Here is a 19,815-nt window from a genome sequence, read left to right on the forward strand (position 1 = left end):
GTTGACACGATTTCCGATTTACTAAGTTACGTCCGTCACGTCAGACCTAGTGATACGTACTTGATCCTCCATGAGTACTAAGTACTAGCTACACGGACTAAAGTCGGAGGCCATGGCGGAGCTGCCTTGCTCTAGTCGTGACGAAGGACCGACTGAGACGTATTGTATTAAAATTACTAATTTTGAATTTCAGTGCTGACGTTGTAACTAATATTCAGCGAGTGATTTGCATTGTAAATTCGCGTGGTGACGTTTACTCGGCGGCTAAAGCTCGACGGATAATTAGCTAGTTTCTATTCGTACAGGGTGGCTCGTTCCTGCTATCGGAAACGTCCCCAACACGTCAGCCTTGGGGAGCCGCCGCCGCCGCGACACTCGCGTCGCTGGAATTCGCTCATAATTAGTGATCGCCGGATTATTTTTGTCAGTTGATGCGTGTTGCGTCAAACGATGGCACGATTAGTTTGAAAGTTTTATTAGTTGGTAGGGTTAGAGTTGATTCAGCTCGCAGTGTAAACGTAGAGCTTTGTTTACAGGTTGTGTTTAGGGTGTTTTCGGGGGTAGTTCCTGAATCAGGCGGATGGTGGTGCCAGGCGGCGCGGCTGCACGCGATCGCTGCGACGACGCTGCATCTACGCCCGTTCACTATTCTTGTATTTACAAATCATAACTCTAATAACTGCGCTATAAAGCTTAAGATTTATTGTACTCAATTCGCATCGGTCGTTTAGTTTTACTATTTCCAATTTGCATACATTTATGTATTTGCTAAGTAGAAGCAGTGGTGTAGGTAGGTATCGGTCGTCGTACTAACGAGAACGGCAGACAGTAAATGACCTTTGTGAGGGAAAGATGAACAAACTTTTCAATGAGCATTGAAGACCTGGAAAATATGATGTCTTGAAGTTGAAAGTGCCTGTAAAGTTATATGGGGTAAGTATGGTGGACGTACCCCATCGACTCGAAGTCTGATGTCCTTGCCGGCGGCTGTGAGCAGTGCCCTGAGTATGCTGGTGGCAGTGCCGGTCTGCCGACTGGCCACCAAGTGTACAGCGGTTTGTTGCCGACTCTGTAATCACCATTATGTATAAAACAACAATAAAACGCCCAGCTACTTGTACTTGCTCTAAATGCAATATTTTATTTAAGTTACGTGGGAATTAAAGTTAATTGTGGACCTAGTTTTCTTGTTGTATTAATGTTCTTTCTTTTTCAGCGTTATGTGAAGGTCTTGTAAAGCCAATATTTGATACAATTGTACTATTGTTCAGAATCAGGATTGTGTAAAGTAAGAACCGAATGTTCTGGAAAGCAGTCTTAAAATTCATAACTTTTAATACTATCAGTTCATAAAACAATATTTGTATTGAGAGACATAATCGTAGCGTGTATCACTCACCCCTCCGGTGGCGAATGGGTCGACTCCTCTCTTGGACAGTAGCAGCTTGACGATGTCCTCTCGAGAGTACATGGCTGATATGTGGAGCACATTGTAGTTGTCCTGTCAAACAAATAAATATTTATAATAGTAGTCATCAGCCCATTTTCGTCTACTACTCTGCTACGGATAATATTTCTTCTTAATATACCATTTTTTCCCTTATATTTCTCAAATGTGGTAAACAAATATTTTTTCTAACGTTGTATTAAAGACAAAGTAGATAAATACATTTATTGGCCAGTATAAGCTCCGAGGTCTATAATACGATTTGTTGAAAATTATAAAGGTAAGTACCATCTACAAAGTGTATTACTTCGATGTATTTTGTCAATATTTTGAGTCAGCTAACATGTATTCGTAAAGCAGAAAGGTTTATACATAAGTACTGTATTCTGTAGAAACGTGTAAAAGAAGTAAAGTGGTATTAAATTTCCTACGTACTGTACATTTTAAATTATTTTCTACAACAATTTGGGTTCAACAACAGACGGCCTGGTACGAATCTAGATCGAAAACATTAGCCCTAAATAACTTTTATTGGCAAAAAATGAAATAGAGAGCTAGACGCCATAAAATATGTTTTAAATTTCAGGGTTAGTTCCTCGCCGTATTATTGTGACCATAAATATAACCCTAGTAGGGGAAAACGAGCGGTTTTCTTAGAATTGCTTCATTTGCAAAACTTACAAAAAGTTATCAGAGGCTATAAAAATTCATAAGCATTTTTGGCGTAGCACACCTACGGCGTAGCAGACTGGCTACGTAGACTAGTGCTACGTTGCTACGCGTCTACGTAATGATGAAATGAAATATTAAGTAACTTCGTTTACTTTTTACTACTTTTAATATAAATTGTGTTTCATGTCATATCTGAAAGTAGCGAGACAGAACGCTAAGTTAGCAAATAAACTACAAAAAGATAGATAATTTATTTCACAGGTGGATGGCATTCCCGTAGCGAGAGGGAATGGGACGCCGTTTTTTAAATATTACATTGTTTTTGAAAGGTTGATTAAACTTTTAACATAAAATCGTATAAGTTTGTACCAAAATAGGAATATCAAGTGCTATCAAAGCGTCTCTAGTCTGTATAAATGGTTTTTTTACTCTATGTTTAGACATAGTGTATTGAGTATACTTGATTCACCTATTTTATTAAGTTGTCATTGTTGTGCTTTCCTTTTTCTTCTCATTTTAGTTATTCCTTTTTTGTATGTGTTAATGTAATTGGTATAAAACCGTGTTAACATAATAATAAAAAAATAAAGTGAAAAACACAGTTCTTTGACCTTGAATAAAACAAGCGGACATTTTGAAATAGGTGTCGCCAAATTACATACATTACGTAGGCACAATTTTCACCAAACATTCCTTCGCGTAGTAAATATGTATATACATAGTTATGTGGGTATGTTTGTTGATAGATCGCGTGCAGGTCCTGCTAAGACATTAGCTTACTTAATCAATATGTATGCAAACTGGGCTATGTGTGCTACCTATTATATGTATACTACTTTAATTATTGCTTACTTAATGTTCTCTACACGGTATTGTTTTACAGAATATTTTTATGTTATTAGATAATGGAGATATTGTATAGTTACTATTTTTATTGGGCAGTCGTTGGGTGGACTGAAGAATGTAGGGAAAAAGACATATTGGGTCGCCTAAGTAACTCAGGATGAGGCCAGTGACATAACAAAGATTGGTCATGGGTACCTACTTGTTTTTAGTGTTCAAAGAGATAAATAAATTTTATACTTGAAAAAAAAAGTAGTATAAAATATCTTACATTATCCTCAGATAAAAATTAAATAAAAAGCATTAATAAATATTTTAAACCTACGTAGTTTAGTAATTACGTCAATTTTATCTCTGCTAATGTTATAGACTAAGGATAGGCTTTACAGTGTCTAAGTACCAGATAAATTTAAATAGGGGCTACCGTTTTTTGGTGTAAATGTAGGAAGAGGATTTTTTGTCCAATCACAGCAGCTGTAAAATATTGAACGTCCAATGGTGTGACACTAGCTAATTCCCTATTGGATGAAGAAAGAGAAGTTTCACTAGCGCCATCTATAGCAAAAATACGGTAGACCCTATTTATCTGATGTATTTATTTGTCACCTAAGTTTATCGCTTACAAGAAGATGATGAAACAGGCGCTAAATGCCAAAGTCCACGTGACGAAATTTGGGAAGTTGTAGAGAGTGAACAGCGGGCAACGCGAAGGAATGTGTAATTCGTGTGTTGCGTGCCATTGGTCACCTCGCGCCATTTGTTGCTGCTAATGTCAGGGCTCTGACTCATATACTTGATGACACTCGAAAATTTCACGGTACTTTTAAGTATGTTGACTAAGTAGTTGTAAACGTGACTATCAAGCATGAAATTATAAGTTCAAGCCAGTATAAAGTCTTTCATTTTTAAAATTCACTGCTACCCCGTCTGTCGCAGCTTAGCTTGTCTACAACATGGGACTTAGTTACAACGTAACTGTCCCAATGTGGGTGTTACATAAGTAAATATATATCTTCGCAACATTTTGGGAATATTGTAGAGTTACTATTATTCTAGTACATTACATATAATATGGGCTAATAAACCTTGACGGCAAGCGGTTACTGAAATGCCTTGGCAGAATCTATCATATCTATAAAGCCTCGAAATAATAATTATGCAAAGTAATGCAAACTTTACCTACAATCTGTACTATAATCCTTAGGAATTTAATTTAATTTAAAGTTTAAAATAAAAAAAAAATATTTATTGTATAACCACCTGTATAACTCTCAAAATCATAATATCATGTTTGATCCCTAAAAAGGTAGGCAGAGTTGCACGATACACAATATAACACCCACTTTTTCCAAATAAGCTCACGAGTAACTTATATTATAGAGTATAATATTATAGAGTATGAATATCTTTCTTTGCTTTACAAAATGTGGCAAAAATGATTCATGAAACAGTGAAAAGCGCCATATTTTTCAGGTCAGCACTACCTACATCAAAATAAATTGTACTAGCAGTAGCAAGTCCAAGAAGTAATTTGCTTTATCGCAATATGCAGTAATCGATGCAGGGTAATAAAATAAACAGCACTTGTAACTTTCAAGAACGTGATACACATCTAAAGAACACTAATCTAGATCTAATTGCACTTCTAGACTTTATTTCAAGTTATTATGCAGACATTGTTTAGTTGTTTATTTAAAAAACTCTTTCTTTTTTGTTGGATTAATGATTGGTTGAGTGATCGTAAAAAACTGCAGACCAACTTTATCGGTCTGTAGTTTTATGTCCCTTTTTGATTCAATAAAAACGTTGCTACAGACTATGACTTTCTTTTGTGACGTGGGTGCGTTTACAAATATACGATTTAACTTTTATCTGTTCTGTGGATTTAATAAACATAACACACGAAGACCCGGAACAAATATTTGGGAATATTCGTTTGAAATTCTTTATTCTATCATCTTTCTATTTCTAAATTAATTCTACAATCAATTGTAAAATTACTTCTATAATACGTTTCTAAATTATTTAAACTAAAAAAAAATTATGTTCGAAAATCTATTGAAAAAAACGATCTACATTGAAGAAGCATCTGCATAACAGTTAAAACCTTATTGCAAAATTTTACATAGCAACAGATATTTTTAGTTCATATTCAGTAGTAATACAATGCATTTTCCTACAAGTCGGTTCAGAGTCGAGTGGTGACCTGTTATAGGTTATGAGCATAAATTGCTGTAGAGTGTTATCAGGCCATCTGTAACGGTGGGCATGAACCACGGTATAACCCAGTCGATGTTAGTTTTGAAGCCTACTGGAAGCTACGATTATTTATTTCGTGGGATTTCTAGTAGTAGTGTTATACGAGTAGGATTGCAAGTTTGTTGCGTTTATTTTTATGTTTAGACTTAGCTTAATTTATATTTATGTCTATCTATTAAGTTGTTAGGCCATCTTTGCCGCTGCAAATCCTATAAGCTAGGATCTACAGTAGATACAACCATGAAAACACCGGATCACTGAAGCGTCCCAGGGATATGAATAATTGTCTTGGATCCCGTACCGAAATAAATCAGAAGATTTTATTAGAGGAGAAGAAAAGGAAAACGATAGTTTCTACTTTCCTCGATGAATTTAATGTTATTAGGCCAGTCTATGGTTTTGTAGTCATTAAAAAAAGACTGCTTTAATATGGCAGTAGAAGTTTAGCGGTGTGTGTTTTTTCACATAATTACAAATGGCAACAAAGTTAATGGATCAAATGACTGGGAACTAATTTTTGACTATGGTATTCGAATTCGCCATTAAAGCAAATAAAACTGATTAAAAAGATATACAGTAATGGCTAATTATAAAAAAACGGTAACTTCTGATTTGGAAAAAGATGGAGATCTTTTTCCCACCAACATAAGGTACGCTATTTTAGCTATATTATCGCTGTTTGTAGACATACGCCTTAAGGGCAGTAGGCTGGCACGCGGTGTAGGAAATTACCCTTTCGTTCTAGTTTGCTTTGTTTCAAGACGTCGAGCCCACTTAAATGCTGTTAATTATTATTGCACCTTCACCTTAGCCAAGTTATTTATGCTCTAACTAAACTCTCGGTCTCTTTAAATCTCTAAAAGGTATTTTGGCAACAACATAATTTTAAATGTGTAAATATTAAAACATTATTTTAATACATTTTGATGTCATTAGAAGACAAATGTACTGAATAGTAGCCTTTTAAAATGTTTACTCATTCTACAATTTGATGTATTATCTAAAACATATTCTATTACCAAACTTTTCATAATCAATAATTGGGTACCCATGACATACTTACAATATTATATTACTGTTACATTAATAACATAAGAGTTAGACGTTCAATCTCAGTATTATTTACCTGTGTGTATTATTTACATACATCCATAACCTCAAGGCTGTCTGCCATGCCAGGGGGTAGGCAGAGACAATGGATCGACAATTGCTACAATTCTTACACACCTCTTTCGCTTCATCAACAGTCATCAGTCTTTTCATGCATGCTCGTCGGTTAAAGGTACTTTTAATTGTGCCCTTCTTTAATATATCACGTGTATTTATTATATTAATTTATTTTGTGAATATTTAATTAAAATATCACAGTACAGTATCACAGTATATCAATATTATGAGAATACACACAACGTCACGCTTTTTTATCCCCGAAGGGGTAGGCAGAGGTGCACATTACGGCACGTAATGCCGCTATACAATGTACACCCACTTTTCACCGTTTGTGTTATAAGTCCCATGTAATAGGGGGTGAGCCTATTGCCATATACTGGACACAATTCCAGACTCCGTGCTACTACCGAGAAATTTTCGAAAAACCGAAAAAAGCCCAGTAATACTTTGCCCGACCCGGGAATCAAACCTGAGACCCCTTGTTCGGCAGTCGCACTTGCGACCACTCGACCAACGAGGCAGTCTCTTATGAGAATAGAATAGAATAATATTGTCAACAATATTATTACATATTTACGAATAACGACTCACATTATTCCGTGCGCCGACGTCGGATCCGAGTTCAATGAGCCGCTCCACGAAAGATGTTCGGTTGTCCTTCACCGCGTACATCAGCGGTGTCATGCCCGTCGTCTGAAACAATATTATTACATCGGTTAGTTATTTAATATGTAAACATTAATACCTTTAACATTGGTTAGGTATTTTACATGTAAAAATTGGTAACTTATACAGATATGTTGGTTTAGTTATAACATTAAATATCTAAGACATCACAGCCAGTACCAGTAGTTTGTGTCGTGGTGGCCCAGAGGTTTAAGACTCTCACTTCTCATGCATGACGGTGCAGAGTCGAAACTTCCCACCAGCAAGTACCAATATGACTCTTTCCAAGTCATATGTACAAATATACGAGTATGTATATAAAAAATGTATATTGTCAGTTTAAAGTGTTAAAAACTTTTATAAATCAAATCAAAATTAGCCTAAGACCTAAAAGGCAATATTATTAAGACTAATGCACGACCCAGTTAAATTGCAGGCCGCATAAATTGACCAAGCCGGTGCTAACCACTGGCCAAATTAACTTAACTACCATGTCAGTTAAAACAACACCCTTGAACTTTATATAGCGAAAACTAACCCATTCATTTTAATATAACGATAACAAAAACATTCGCAATTTTTCTAACAAAATGTACATTTTAAAGTTGTTATATAAATCACGGTTTCTGCGAAAAGACTTTAAATAATATAATTGTCCGTTATGGTCTCTTGATAGTTTCGCTTCGTGCCAGTAAATAGTCGAGTGCTTGGGTGTGGTGCAAATCAGAATAATTTGTTTAAATCGGTTTTTAGTTGTGGTAAGTAGGTATTATATTCTACGCTATCCTGGCTTCTTTCTTATTGGGGTAGACAAAACACCGTCAAATAACATTCAGGCGTATCTTTTACTTTAATATTAATAATCATTTATGTCGAAATATGAGATTAAAAAGAAATTACCTTGTTTTCCAATCATGTCGCTGGAATATTTATTTTATACGAGTTATTTATTTTTTGTTTTCTCAATCGTAATAATTATACACAACAGAAGAAAATTGTTTGCTAACAATTTGTTGTCTTTTGTTTCTTTTTTTTCGATGTTCGAAAAACGAATTAAAATAATGTAATAAAAAAGTTTTAAGCAACTTTTATTTAGCAAAGAGGTTGGGTGACGAATATAATTTTATTGTTCTATTTTTTTTATATGTTTGTTGATATAACTTTTTAATTACTTTAGGTACATACATAATTTTGGCCAGTATTCACGATTTTTGATGAACCAAAAAATATTAGGTAGCTCATTAATTGATCAACAGATAAGTGTGTGTTTGTAATTTTTAACTAACTTCAAAAACAAAAGAGGTTCTTAGTTTGACCTGTATTATTATCTTATGACTGGCTGAACCGATTTTTATGCGGTTTTTAGCGTAGTATTTTTAAAACTTCGGAGAACTTTTTTGGTATATGGAAGACGGTTCCTTTTTTTAAGTTTTATTTATTTATTTTAATTCTAATATGGAGTAATGTTTTAAAGAACACAAATCGCTGGTCCCTTATGACTTAAAACTTTTAATCTGAATTAGTATTTTAGTTTAAGAGGTAGGAAAACCGCTAAGCAATGATTAGCACGACATAGTAATATATTATGGGTGTGTCACGTAATACTTTATACTAAGTTTATAATGATATGTTACTAAATTACTGCTGTCATTATATTGCTATATGCTATCAAGAACTTGTTACTAGTTGTTATAGTTAGTTGAATTGATTACAAACACGGCTTATTCATGTGAACTATTTGACATAAGTGCCTTGTTGGATGTGTGGTTTTAACTGGGAGTCGAGTTTATTTTAGGTTGGTAAAAGTACAATTCGGTTTTTATGATAAATATATTAATCCTCGACAGTGTGAATATGGTTTTTTTGGGGGGGGGGGGAATCGTCCAATGACTTCTCCCGCCTTGGGTGAGGCAGGAGGGAGTGTCAGACTCTTACTGACTAAAAACCACCCCGTACCTTCTCCTGATTTGACTTAGCCTAATTTTATACCTAATTTCATTTATGAGTAAAAGAGATAGAGGTATAAGTTAGCTTACAGTTCCTATATTAGGTAACTAGAGTACATAACAATGCGGCATTCCGAAGTCATAACCTATCCAACAAGTTTGGGCGTGCTCCACTGTTTACGACGAACAGCGGCATCTAGTGTCGTCACAGGGAAATGAATGACGAAATATACTTAAAGTTATTCATAGATGGCGCTGACAAACTAGGTTAGTTGTTCCATTAGCTTACGAAAGTTGAACTTTTTTAATAGATGACTCTTTTACCTATATACATAATTATGTATTCGCTTTTTGATGATAAAATGTGAATTGCTTCTACCATTAAGTATATTGTTAAATGATGTAATTACATGTACTTACATATTTTTGAGTATATAGTAATTTGTAACGAAATTTTATAAATTATGCACATATCATTTTCTATTAACTTTTAGAGACGAAAAGGTTAATTCTTTGCTTCAAAACTGAGCAGCTTACGAATCTATGATGCTCCTGTTTAGATATGATAGATAAAAAAGTTTAGGTTTGCTACGCCGTAGGCAGATGCTACGAATGAAGACTACGTCTCAAAATTCGTAGATGGCTACATATAATTATGGATAATGCTACGAATTTAGGTATAGGTGTATTTTTCTTACATTTTAGTTAGTATAGTAATTAGTATTAGACAGAGGCATTAGTTATAATTAATTTATAATAATGTATAGTAATGTTTTATATTATATAATATTTAAAACGTTACAGTTTGTTTGTTATCTCTTCACACTTTATCTACTTAATACTATCTACTTAAGACCTACAAGGAAATTAGGTTAAAATTTAGAATACGTAAAGATGAAAGTACGGAACATACGTGGGAAAAGCCGCAAGCATACGCTAGTTTATGTCTTATATGTAAAATGGTTAAGTTTAAAATCGTTTAGTTTGTCACATATTTTGTAAAACCATTATACGGTGCTCGAAGTAATAGCTTGTCATTATTTAATTCTAAAACAAATGTGCTTGATAAATGTTCGCGAAAATTGAGGTTACACTAAGGTGAAACAGTTTATGTAAATTAGATTAAATTATAGTAATTTACCACAAGTAGGCACAACATAAATTTATTCGCTGTCTGCAGCGAGCTTAGTTGGACTTAGTTGGGCTTAGTTAACTTAAATGGACTGCAATACTTGTTAAATTAAGTGCACTAAAATAAACTACTACATCAAAAATGTTCATAAAAACATACCAATGTATAGCTCGGTGGCGACTTGAATGAAACCGAGAAACAAAATACGCTTTCTCAATTTTATTATAATTAAATTAAAATTATTTGTGTATAATTAAACTTAGGTCTGAACAAAGCTAAGCCGGACAAGCTGTCTCGGGTTGGATTCCTGGGACGGGCAATATTGCTAGGTTTTTTAAAATTTTTCGAAATATCCCAGTAGTAGCACGGAGTCTGAAATTGCGCACCCTATTACATGGGACTTATAATACATATGGTGAAAAGTGGGTGTACATTGTATAGCGGCACGTGCCGTAATGTGAACCTCTGCTTACCCCTTCGGGGATAAAAGACGTTACTATAATTTAATTGTACGAATCCAAAATATAGTTACATTAATGATATGTGACCTTCAAATGACAGCTTATACATATGTTCAATAGATTAAACACAGTGCAACATAGTAACTACTTATATGGCATTTTATTTCAAATTTGCCCAACAGCAGCGCCTTCCTAAATGACTTGGCAATGACTTCCTCTACTTCACACGTGAAGTTCACATTAAACTTCATTATTGCTCACAGTTTGGCTAGGTTACAAACTTCTTAAATATTTGCTTTGTGCGTTTTAGCAGTTAAGTTAAGGATAATGTACATAATGTACTGCACGGTTGACGCGGTGGCTGGGTAACCGGCTGTCGTGTGACGGGTAGCGGGTTTCGATTCCCGCACAGTGCAATTCCTTGTGTGATTTACAAATTGTTGTTTCGGGTCTGAGTATCATGTGTATGTGAACTTGTATGTTTGTAAATGCACACATGACAAGTGTAGCAAAAAGTAATTTCAATAAGAGAATACGACAAACTATAATTAAAAAAATAATTTCTAAGTACTGCCAGCGGCTTTGCCTCCGTTTCCGTAGGAATTACCCTAGTCAGCTTATGAGCTGATACTTTTTGTAGTACCTACCTAATATGATACTTTTTGTCCTGTCTTTATACGAAATTTCATCAAAACCCGTTCAGTAGTTTCAGCGTGATTGATGGACGAACATCCAAACATTATCCATCCACATATAAGTGCGATTTTAGGCGTTTGGTCATTATCTAGCCTGGTGCCGTTTGCCCATTAGCAATCTATTGACTCGTGCCTTGAAGACACCCAGGTTATACTCAGGTACCAATAGTAAAAAAAAACACTAATTGACAAAGCATTACTTACATTCTACAACATTTAATACAGCACATCAAAATACTTTAAAGTTTTTCTAAGAATGAAGTCGTTATAACACACCTTACTTGTATCTATTCTAGGTAATAAAATTTTATCACCCATTCATACGAGTGTGCATTAATACCGCATTGGCGCACCTTCCATATTGCATCCATTCCGCAAGTTATGGAGGTGTGTCTCTCTATCATAACAGCTAATGTAATTAAAAATCGATTGTATACATGCTACCTGGAAGCATTCATTTATTAAAGGAATACCAACAGCTTTTGTAGAAAGAGTATTAAGTACAGTAAATACATATATTATGTAAATCAGTTTTGGGCTTGTACAATGTACAGTCGCCAATTAGGTTAACTAACGATTTTAATAATAAGTGATAATTTAAAACCATTTTAGGTTTTTAGTCAGTAAGAGTCTGACACTCCCTCTCGTCTCGCCCAAGGCGGGAGAAGTCATTGGAAGATTTTCCCCCTTAAAAAAAACTAAAAGAAATTTAGAAATATACTAAAATAATCATGACAATCTTCGTTTACATTCGTTTAAGCATTTGTTACTTTGTATTTGCATCAGTAATCAAGTGGTTGTAAAATCAATTCCGATGAAAAGTTTACGCTTATATTGATTTTTATCATTAAAATTTTAATCACACTAATATTATCAATGTGGAATTTTATTTGTTTGGATGTTTGTCCATCAATCAAGCTGTGTAGGCAGTAGATTTACATAGCTTACACGGATAAAATTGGATACGACAAAAATAGGTTACGAGATTAGCCCTTGGAAAAGTAATTCAAATATATAAATCTTTAATTCATGCAATCTAACTGATCACTAGACGAGAGCCTTCCATTGCACAATAGGTTCGCAATCATTAGTTTCCCTCAGGTCGAATTTTGTCGCAAAAAGTTTCAACAAACATTAATCAGTAGCCATCCAATTTCCTAATATCCTGAAATTCAGGTCAGTTCGCTTTTCATACGAACTTCCTGTAGTTTGCAATATCCGGTGTTTGAAGGCTTTCAGTCGATTAATACTCATCGTACTAAGCTGCTAGCTCACATCCGGTGGGTGATTCGTTCGCGATTCGCTAGAGGGAGTCACCCGAGTCACCTTAGCGATGACTAAACCTTGTGTAATAAGTCTGATGGTCAATTTGACCATACGACTTGAAAAGTTAGTCATAATGATGACTCGACGCTTGGGGGTTGATTTGGTCATTATTGTGTGGGGTCAATGAACTTCTGTATCAGTAAGTATTTTCAAGGTCATCAATTTGCTGTCCAAGAAACATAATTTCACAATTTTACCAAAATTAGTTGTAAAAGTAACAACAAAACGGTGACAAATTTCCTTTTTTTTAACCATATTTCTTTTAAATAAAAATAACAAAAAATGTTATTATCATAAAACAAATCCATCAGTTATTTAAATTAATGTTTAACATACACAGAAACACATTTAAAACATATAGCGTACGAAGTGTGGCTTGAGTACGGAGTAGTTAACGCGCGGCGGTGACCACGTGACCGTGACAGATACAATGTACTGACACATCGCTAGTCCGAAAGACATCAACGAAACTATCGATTGTCTCATTTTCACAAATACATCGGAAGCGCTGCCGTCAGTTTTCGTTCGGATGTTAAAGGTTTTAATATAAACATAAAGGTTTTTTTAAAAGTTGATTGATTAAATTATTTGATTAATTATTAATATTGAATTAGTAAAATATATTAAATGTTGTGGTACTAGACATATTTTGAATATTAATTAATATTCAAAATGTAATTAATTTTAATGTAACTGCAGACATCGATAGCTGTTAAGCCACCAAAGAAATAAAAAGGTCAATGCACTCTAATAAATATTTGAATTGATATTGTCTGATCACGTGATTTAATAGTAAAAACTGTTTGAAGTCTTTTGTTTCAGAAGCTATTATCGTCTGTAAACTTAAATTTACACTCTATGACTTTCAGAATAAGATTGAAAATAGTTACATTCAATGCATAGTTACGCATGTGTGTGTATAACAACATGATTTTTATTTAGGAGAAAAGATGCTCGAATCTTTTATTTTACTATTGTTTTATATAGGTGTTAACTTCGGCTAGCGGCTTTACTGCGGCGTTCCCATGGGATAAAAAGTATCATCTGTCTGTATACCAAATGTTATCAAAATCCGTTCAGTAGTTTCAGCACGATGGACGGACACACAGCCAAATAAATAAACATCATACATTTATAATATTAACTAGTGTGATTATAAAATAAATATAAAATGTGTATAAAAAACCTAAATCCTTTGCCTGAAAATCGTTCCCACGATCAAGTTGCTGAATACTTCTTTGTTTTAATAATGCGTAAGGTATAGTAATGTAAACTATGATTCGATTTTTTTCTATAGTAGACTAAATTAAATAAAAAGTTTCTATGGTATATAACTAGCATTTCGTACTAATTCTATGACACATACCAAATACGAAAAATGAATCAACACCGACCCGACTGTCTGAATCAAAGGGCATATTTTTTAAATATCAAATTGCAATTCTCATTAACCCGACCCCAAGTTTAACAGCCACAGTCAAACGACCAGACTTTTTGTTATTAACATATTATAATACTAAGTTGAAAGTTTATGACTCATATCTGAACTTTACTAGTTGTTATACGTGGTTTTTCCCGTGATTAAAAGATACAACTATACATTTGTAATTTTCTTTTCAACGACGGTAACTGGTCATTTATTCGATTCTTAAAAGTAATATTCCAAGTGCCCCAGTAAATTCCGGTTGCCCGCAGCTCTGGAATGTATAGCATTGGGCTGCTTATTGCAAAAAATAAATATATCCCGTATCTAGTTTCCACACTGTTAATTGTGTACCACATATTTTGACTTGGTAAAGATGAGAGAGATAATATTCATTAATACAAACAAAATAGAGTATGCTGTCCAGTTTTAAGTTCTATTTCAGCTTGCTAGACTGACATACTTTTATACAAATCAATTATTAAATACATGGATAGTACATACAATAGCGTTACAAGTACAACCGAAGAAATCGCCAGCTTACACGCTCAACATATACACGCGTACAATTATTACACATGACTCATTACAACGATTGTTTTCCTACAATCAAACAACTTGGCAAACTTTCATTTGATTGTTGCTTTCCATTACTATTTCATGTTAGTCCTTTCTTAACCTTGAAACTTGGTATGGCAAAACTTATTTATTTAATCAAATTGAAATTACTGATGGCGAGAATGACAGTTTGCGGTCATAGTTGTAGTGTATGTTAACCCACTAGGGGTTGTAAAAGAAATAGAAGGAGTCGCATCATGACTAGGGTGCTTTTCCACCAGAGATGTGCTATGAAGCTATGCTACAAACATGTAATAGCTAAGCTGTGAAACTATGTGACTGTTTCCACTGATACTAAGCTATGTAGCTGTGCGAGGAAAATGCACAGCTCAAGTATGCGATGTATCAAATAGGGAAGCCATCCATAGCACGCATCTTTCCATATAAAAACCATAGCTTAGCTGAGTCCGTTTCCATCAGTGCTAAACTATGTGTACTAATGAATATGATTGGTGGAAGCCAAACGCATCCACAGCAACGTAGCATAGCATATCTCTAGTGTCATTTAATGTTGATAAATAGAGGAAAAATATATTGATAAAAAAGAAGATGAAATTAACGATTCCATAATATTTCGTTTTCCTAATCCGACATCACATTAGTATTGTTTTAATAAAATTAAAGTACGTATAAAGAAACATAAACACGGCGCTCATTTTTCAGTCAATTTTATGCAAGTTTTAATTAAAATTTTTCTTCCGATCACACATGTAAAAACTCCTTATATACCTTTCTATGTAAATAGGTTACTTTTTAAATGAATCACTCGTAATTTTTCCTGCTACTAGTGTAATGCATTAATTTATTGTCCAACCTGTTATTACACATAACGAGTTGTCCAAAATGGTTGGTATGTGGGACACATTCATTTGCATTTCGTTAAGAAGTCAGTGGGGAAAATGGGGTTCATACGAATAAGAGTACACAGTTCGTCGTGTAGCTATTTTCGCGACTGAAAATAAATGTCCACTGCTTCACCGTTTCTAGAATGTAATTTAGTATTTTTTTATGGTATAAGCCGGTAAATGAACAGGCACATCACCTGATGGCAAGCTACAGTCAAGTCTTAAATTATGCCTTGCGGAAGGCAATAGACGTGTTATATATCTACATTCCATTTAAAATCTCATCCGATACCTAAGCCTTTAGCTGTAGACTGCCTAGCGGGTTTACCGAGGATCCGGCTCTAAAAGCATGAATAAGTACGGAGTGGTTTTTAGTCAGTAAGAGACTGACGCTCCCTCTATCCTCGTCCAAGACGGGAGTAGTCATTGCATTACTTCCCCTCCTAACATAAATAAAACCTAACAGTTTGAGATTTATAATAGTGGTGAATGTTGACATACGATTTTAAATTCTATGCACCTAAGTTATAAAGCAATAAATCAACCAAAATAAAAGTTTATCTACATCAGAGGACTTTGAAAAGTTGGCAGGCTTCCATTAGCTTCGCTTCCGTGAGACAAGACAAGGCTTCAGCGGTTATATAAAATGTTCTACAGATCACGATAGGCACAGCCACCAGCACATCAAGGTATCCTAAGCCCCCACATTTCTTTAAACCATTTTCAACTTTATTGCATTGAGATAAGGTTCAAACTCCACTACATAAGTTTGAAAGAAAAGGATAGCTTTTGGTGCATTTGAAACGAACTATGCAACTTTGACTGACATAAAAATTATAAGTCGTACAAGTATATCGTTGTATTTTTGGATATTTTAGATTTTTAGGTCACGGTTATGTTTTTAGTTAAAAGTACAGATTGTTAGAGTTAGTATTTACTACACGCTATGGTCGACCTCTGTTTATTGCCTTTTAGTGGTTGTGTATAAGGTAAGGAGTACTCTTAATTATTTGTATGAATGTGATGGAAGCTAAAAAATTAAGTAAAAACAGTCTAATTACAGATGTAAGAGTTACACGTAAAATTTTGTAACAACGTAAACATAAGTACATAAGATTTGATTCGCTCAAAAACAATATACTTAATTAAGAAAAAGTTTAAGAAAAAATTATGCTTGTAAGTTTATTTGAAATTGAGATATTTAAAATACAAAAATTAGTATAGTTTGTAGCTGAATATCATCATCATATTTACACAGTAGCAGTAGATGAATATAAAATTGCAAAATCGCCAACCACCCTTCCAGTTAGTTACTGATTAATCGTCGCTAAGTGATAAATATTCATAAGTTGCAGGCCGCAGACCACCGTGACCTTCGTGAGTCTACCATCAGGTACACCAACCTATAGTATATAGTATAGTAGAGGCGACAAGACGGTAATACTATAAGAAGGTATTATGTAGGTATGTCTAAAGTCTAGCATAATATTCCGGAGCTGCGGACTATCTAGCGGGTTTACCGGGGCTCCGGCTTAAAAAGCAGAAGTAGGAACGGGGTGGTTTTTAGTCAGTAAGAGTCTAACACTCCCTCTCACTTCGTCTTAGGCGAGAGAAGTCACTGGATGATTTTCCTCATCACATAAAGAAAACGTTTGAGCATTAATCACCACAATGCGGGTTGGCGATTTCAAACTTATAATTAGAAATTATAAACTCAGGCTTCCTTACGATGTTTTCCTTCACCGTTTGTCAATTGTGACTAAATAATCTTACAAAGTACATATAACGCGGAAAAAGTCATATTGGTACGTGCCGTCGGTAGGTTTCGAACCCTCATGCATGAGAAGCGGACGTATTAACCTCCGGGCCACCACAAAATGTTAACCTCTTATTTACTTCTGGAAAAAGGTTCTATATGATTAATCGTTGGATTTGCCGTAGTCTTACATTTTGCTAAATAAGTAGGTAGGTATCGAAGCAAAAGACCGAGCCACTTGAATTAAGTACCAAAATTTTATTGAGTCAGCCGCTGTAAATAAATAATTCATGATTCTTACAAAAACTGCTATTAAAGTGACGAACTTCAATGGAAGGTATACAGTACCTATACTTTGCTGATGGAATATCTTGGAATGTGAACTGTTCACCAGAAGTTTGAATAAGGAGGTTATAATCTTCTGCATTCCATTAATACAGAAGTCAGGGTCAATTTAATGTCCGTATTCTTACAATATTTGAGATTCTTTTGTCGTAAATGTAAACATATCTGTACCCTTAGTATGAGTTGACTTTACGTTGAACGAAAACGAAACAAGCGAGCGCCTTCGGTGCTCTGATTGGCCGGCGCGAATGAACCAACCAATCAGAGCGCCGAACTCGCTCTCGTTCCGATAAGGCTACTGATTGACATTAAGTTTCCAAATATTATGTAAATGATTTACATATACAAGAAGATGGAAATCTTTTAGGTTTATACAGGAAGATAGGGAAATAAGGCATTGTTATTTTTTAGTTGAAGACTAGGAATTCCAGAAATACACATGATTTTTATTTTTACCTTAAAACAGACCCATAAAAATGATTTGTTTTTCCATCAATTTAAAATATCGTAATATTTACTAAAATCTAATTTAGTTGGACTGCAAATTAGACTTTGTAATCACATAATGAGAAACCGTTTTGCTACCGCCATCACGCCAGTTAACTTTTGCACATTTATCAAAATGACGGCAAACGGTTCACGGTTGCTATATATTCCGTGCAACGTTTTTGAGAAAGCTGTAAAAATGTCATAAAAAATGTACTTTTGTAACGATATAGCATAAAAGTTGTTGGGCATGATTAAAGCGGTTTCAGTGATAAAAACTTCTACTTACGCATTCAAGTGCCCTTACTAAATGTATCGGTCGTTTCTAAATGAATTTATTTCAGCTTTAATGACGGTTGTATTATTATTAAGTACTATTTTCGGCGTTGGAATTGCGAGCTGTGATTTGTACGATTGTAGATAGCATAGGATTAGTATATATCTGGCTTAGTTATGTAACTGTAGTGATTAGAAGATTCATAAAAAAACAATGTGAATGTGATTATAATAATATTATATGACACACAGAACACGCACGTACATTAAATTTCAACAAGTGCCCATTTTAAAGTTAACTGTGTACTAAAAATAGAAACTTTATATTTTTAGACAGTTATTTGTTGAGAATTTTCCACGGTATAAAGTTTTGTTACCGGCAAGCGTACTAACATTAACGCTACATACTTCCCAATTAGGAACAGTGCCGCAGCCCGCATAGCAGAGCAAACGTAATCCAAGGAACTTACAACCGAAACACCGAAATAATGTAGTGAAACACACAAGAATTTCATTGTTTTTACGATTCCCCAACTTTCCTCATTCCACGAAACGGTATTTGAATAAGTGGCCTTAAGTATTAGACAGGTCAGCAGTAGCCAAGGATGTGGTGGAACCAAGGTCAGAAATCTCACATCGATTACCAAGTAACGGGCAGGCAAACACGCAAAACTCCCAGGTCTTACCCTTGACACAGAAATGGTCAGTTGGCGGCTTATTTCGATTTACACCTCGAATGTAGGCCGGGACGTAAAAATATCGCTTTTAGGCGGAAATAGGGGCCGTTTGGTGTACCGCCTACGAGTTACTGAGTACCTTTTGACGGTTACCGAGACCACGACTTGATATTGCCATGTTGCTGATTGTAATATTTGAATTTGTTCTTAATTGCTGAAGAAAATTTGTTTATTTTTGTCATGGTAGGAGAATGAGATTTATAATGGCGTCATTGAAGTTATTTTTAGTCGGTGAAGAGTCTAACCAAGAAAGCCAGTTAATCAACATCTCTTACGAATAAGTACTTACAGTTTTTTTACTAGTATCTCTGTGTACAAAAATGAGTATTTTACATTTTCATTACATTACAATAACATAAAATCATAATCTGCCTCATCGACTTACAAAGTCAGCTAGCTATAAATGCCTTCGCACAGGGTATAAAAGGCCAAAATGTTGACTATTTTTGCAATACTAATGTGGTAAATTATCCTGATAACAAGACAATTGCAGAAAACGGGATCATTATCAGTTTAAAAGGAATCCTATAACGATATATTCCTTTAAAACCGTGAAAGCAAGTGGCACGACTCGCGCGCGCCGTCTGGCACACTTACCACACGCCAACTCACCACTCTATTAAGATTTAGCCTTTAATTGACCACTAGTTCTCTAGCACGCGGCCACAACGTATACGCGGCGCCAAAAATAGAATATCTTGTAATTTCCACA

At 34.7% G+C, this 19,815-nt stretch overlaps 1 protein-coding gene across 2 annotated transcripts in view; it reads right to left on the reverse strand.

Annotated features, from left to right (window-relative positions):
- Positions 1-19,815, reverse strand: part of LOC118265560 (serine/threonine-protein phosphatase 6 regulatory ankyrin repeat subunit A) — a 40,494-nt gene that overhangs the window by 14,677 nt on the left and 6,002 nt on the right. For both annotated transcript variants that reach the window (XM_035578491.2, XM_035578490.2), the window contains exons 2-4: positions 6,983-7,084; positions 1,400-1,501; positions 953-1,069 (exon numbers count right to left, since the gene is read on the reverse strand). In XM_035578491.2, the coding sequence (XP_035434384.1) occupies positions 953-1,069; positions 1,400-1,501; positions 6,983-7,084 (321 nt within the window). The remainder of the gene's footprint in view (positions 1-952; positions 1,070-1,399; positions 1,502-6,982; positions 7,085-19,815) is intronic.

Source organism: Spodoptera frugiperda, chromosome 28, assembly GCF_023101765.2.
Source record: "Spodoptera frugiperda isolate SF20-4 chromosome 28, AGI-APGP_CSIRO_Sfru_2.0, whole genome shotgun sequence".
NCBI lineage: Eukaryota > Metazoa > Arthropoda > Insecta > Lepidoptera > Noctuidae > Spodoptera > Spodoptera frugiperda.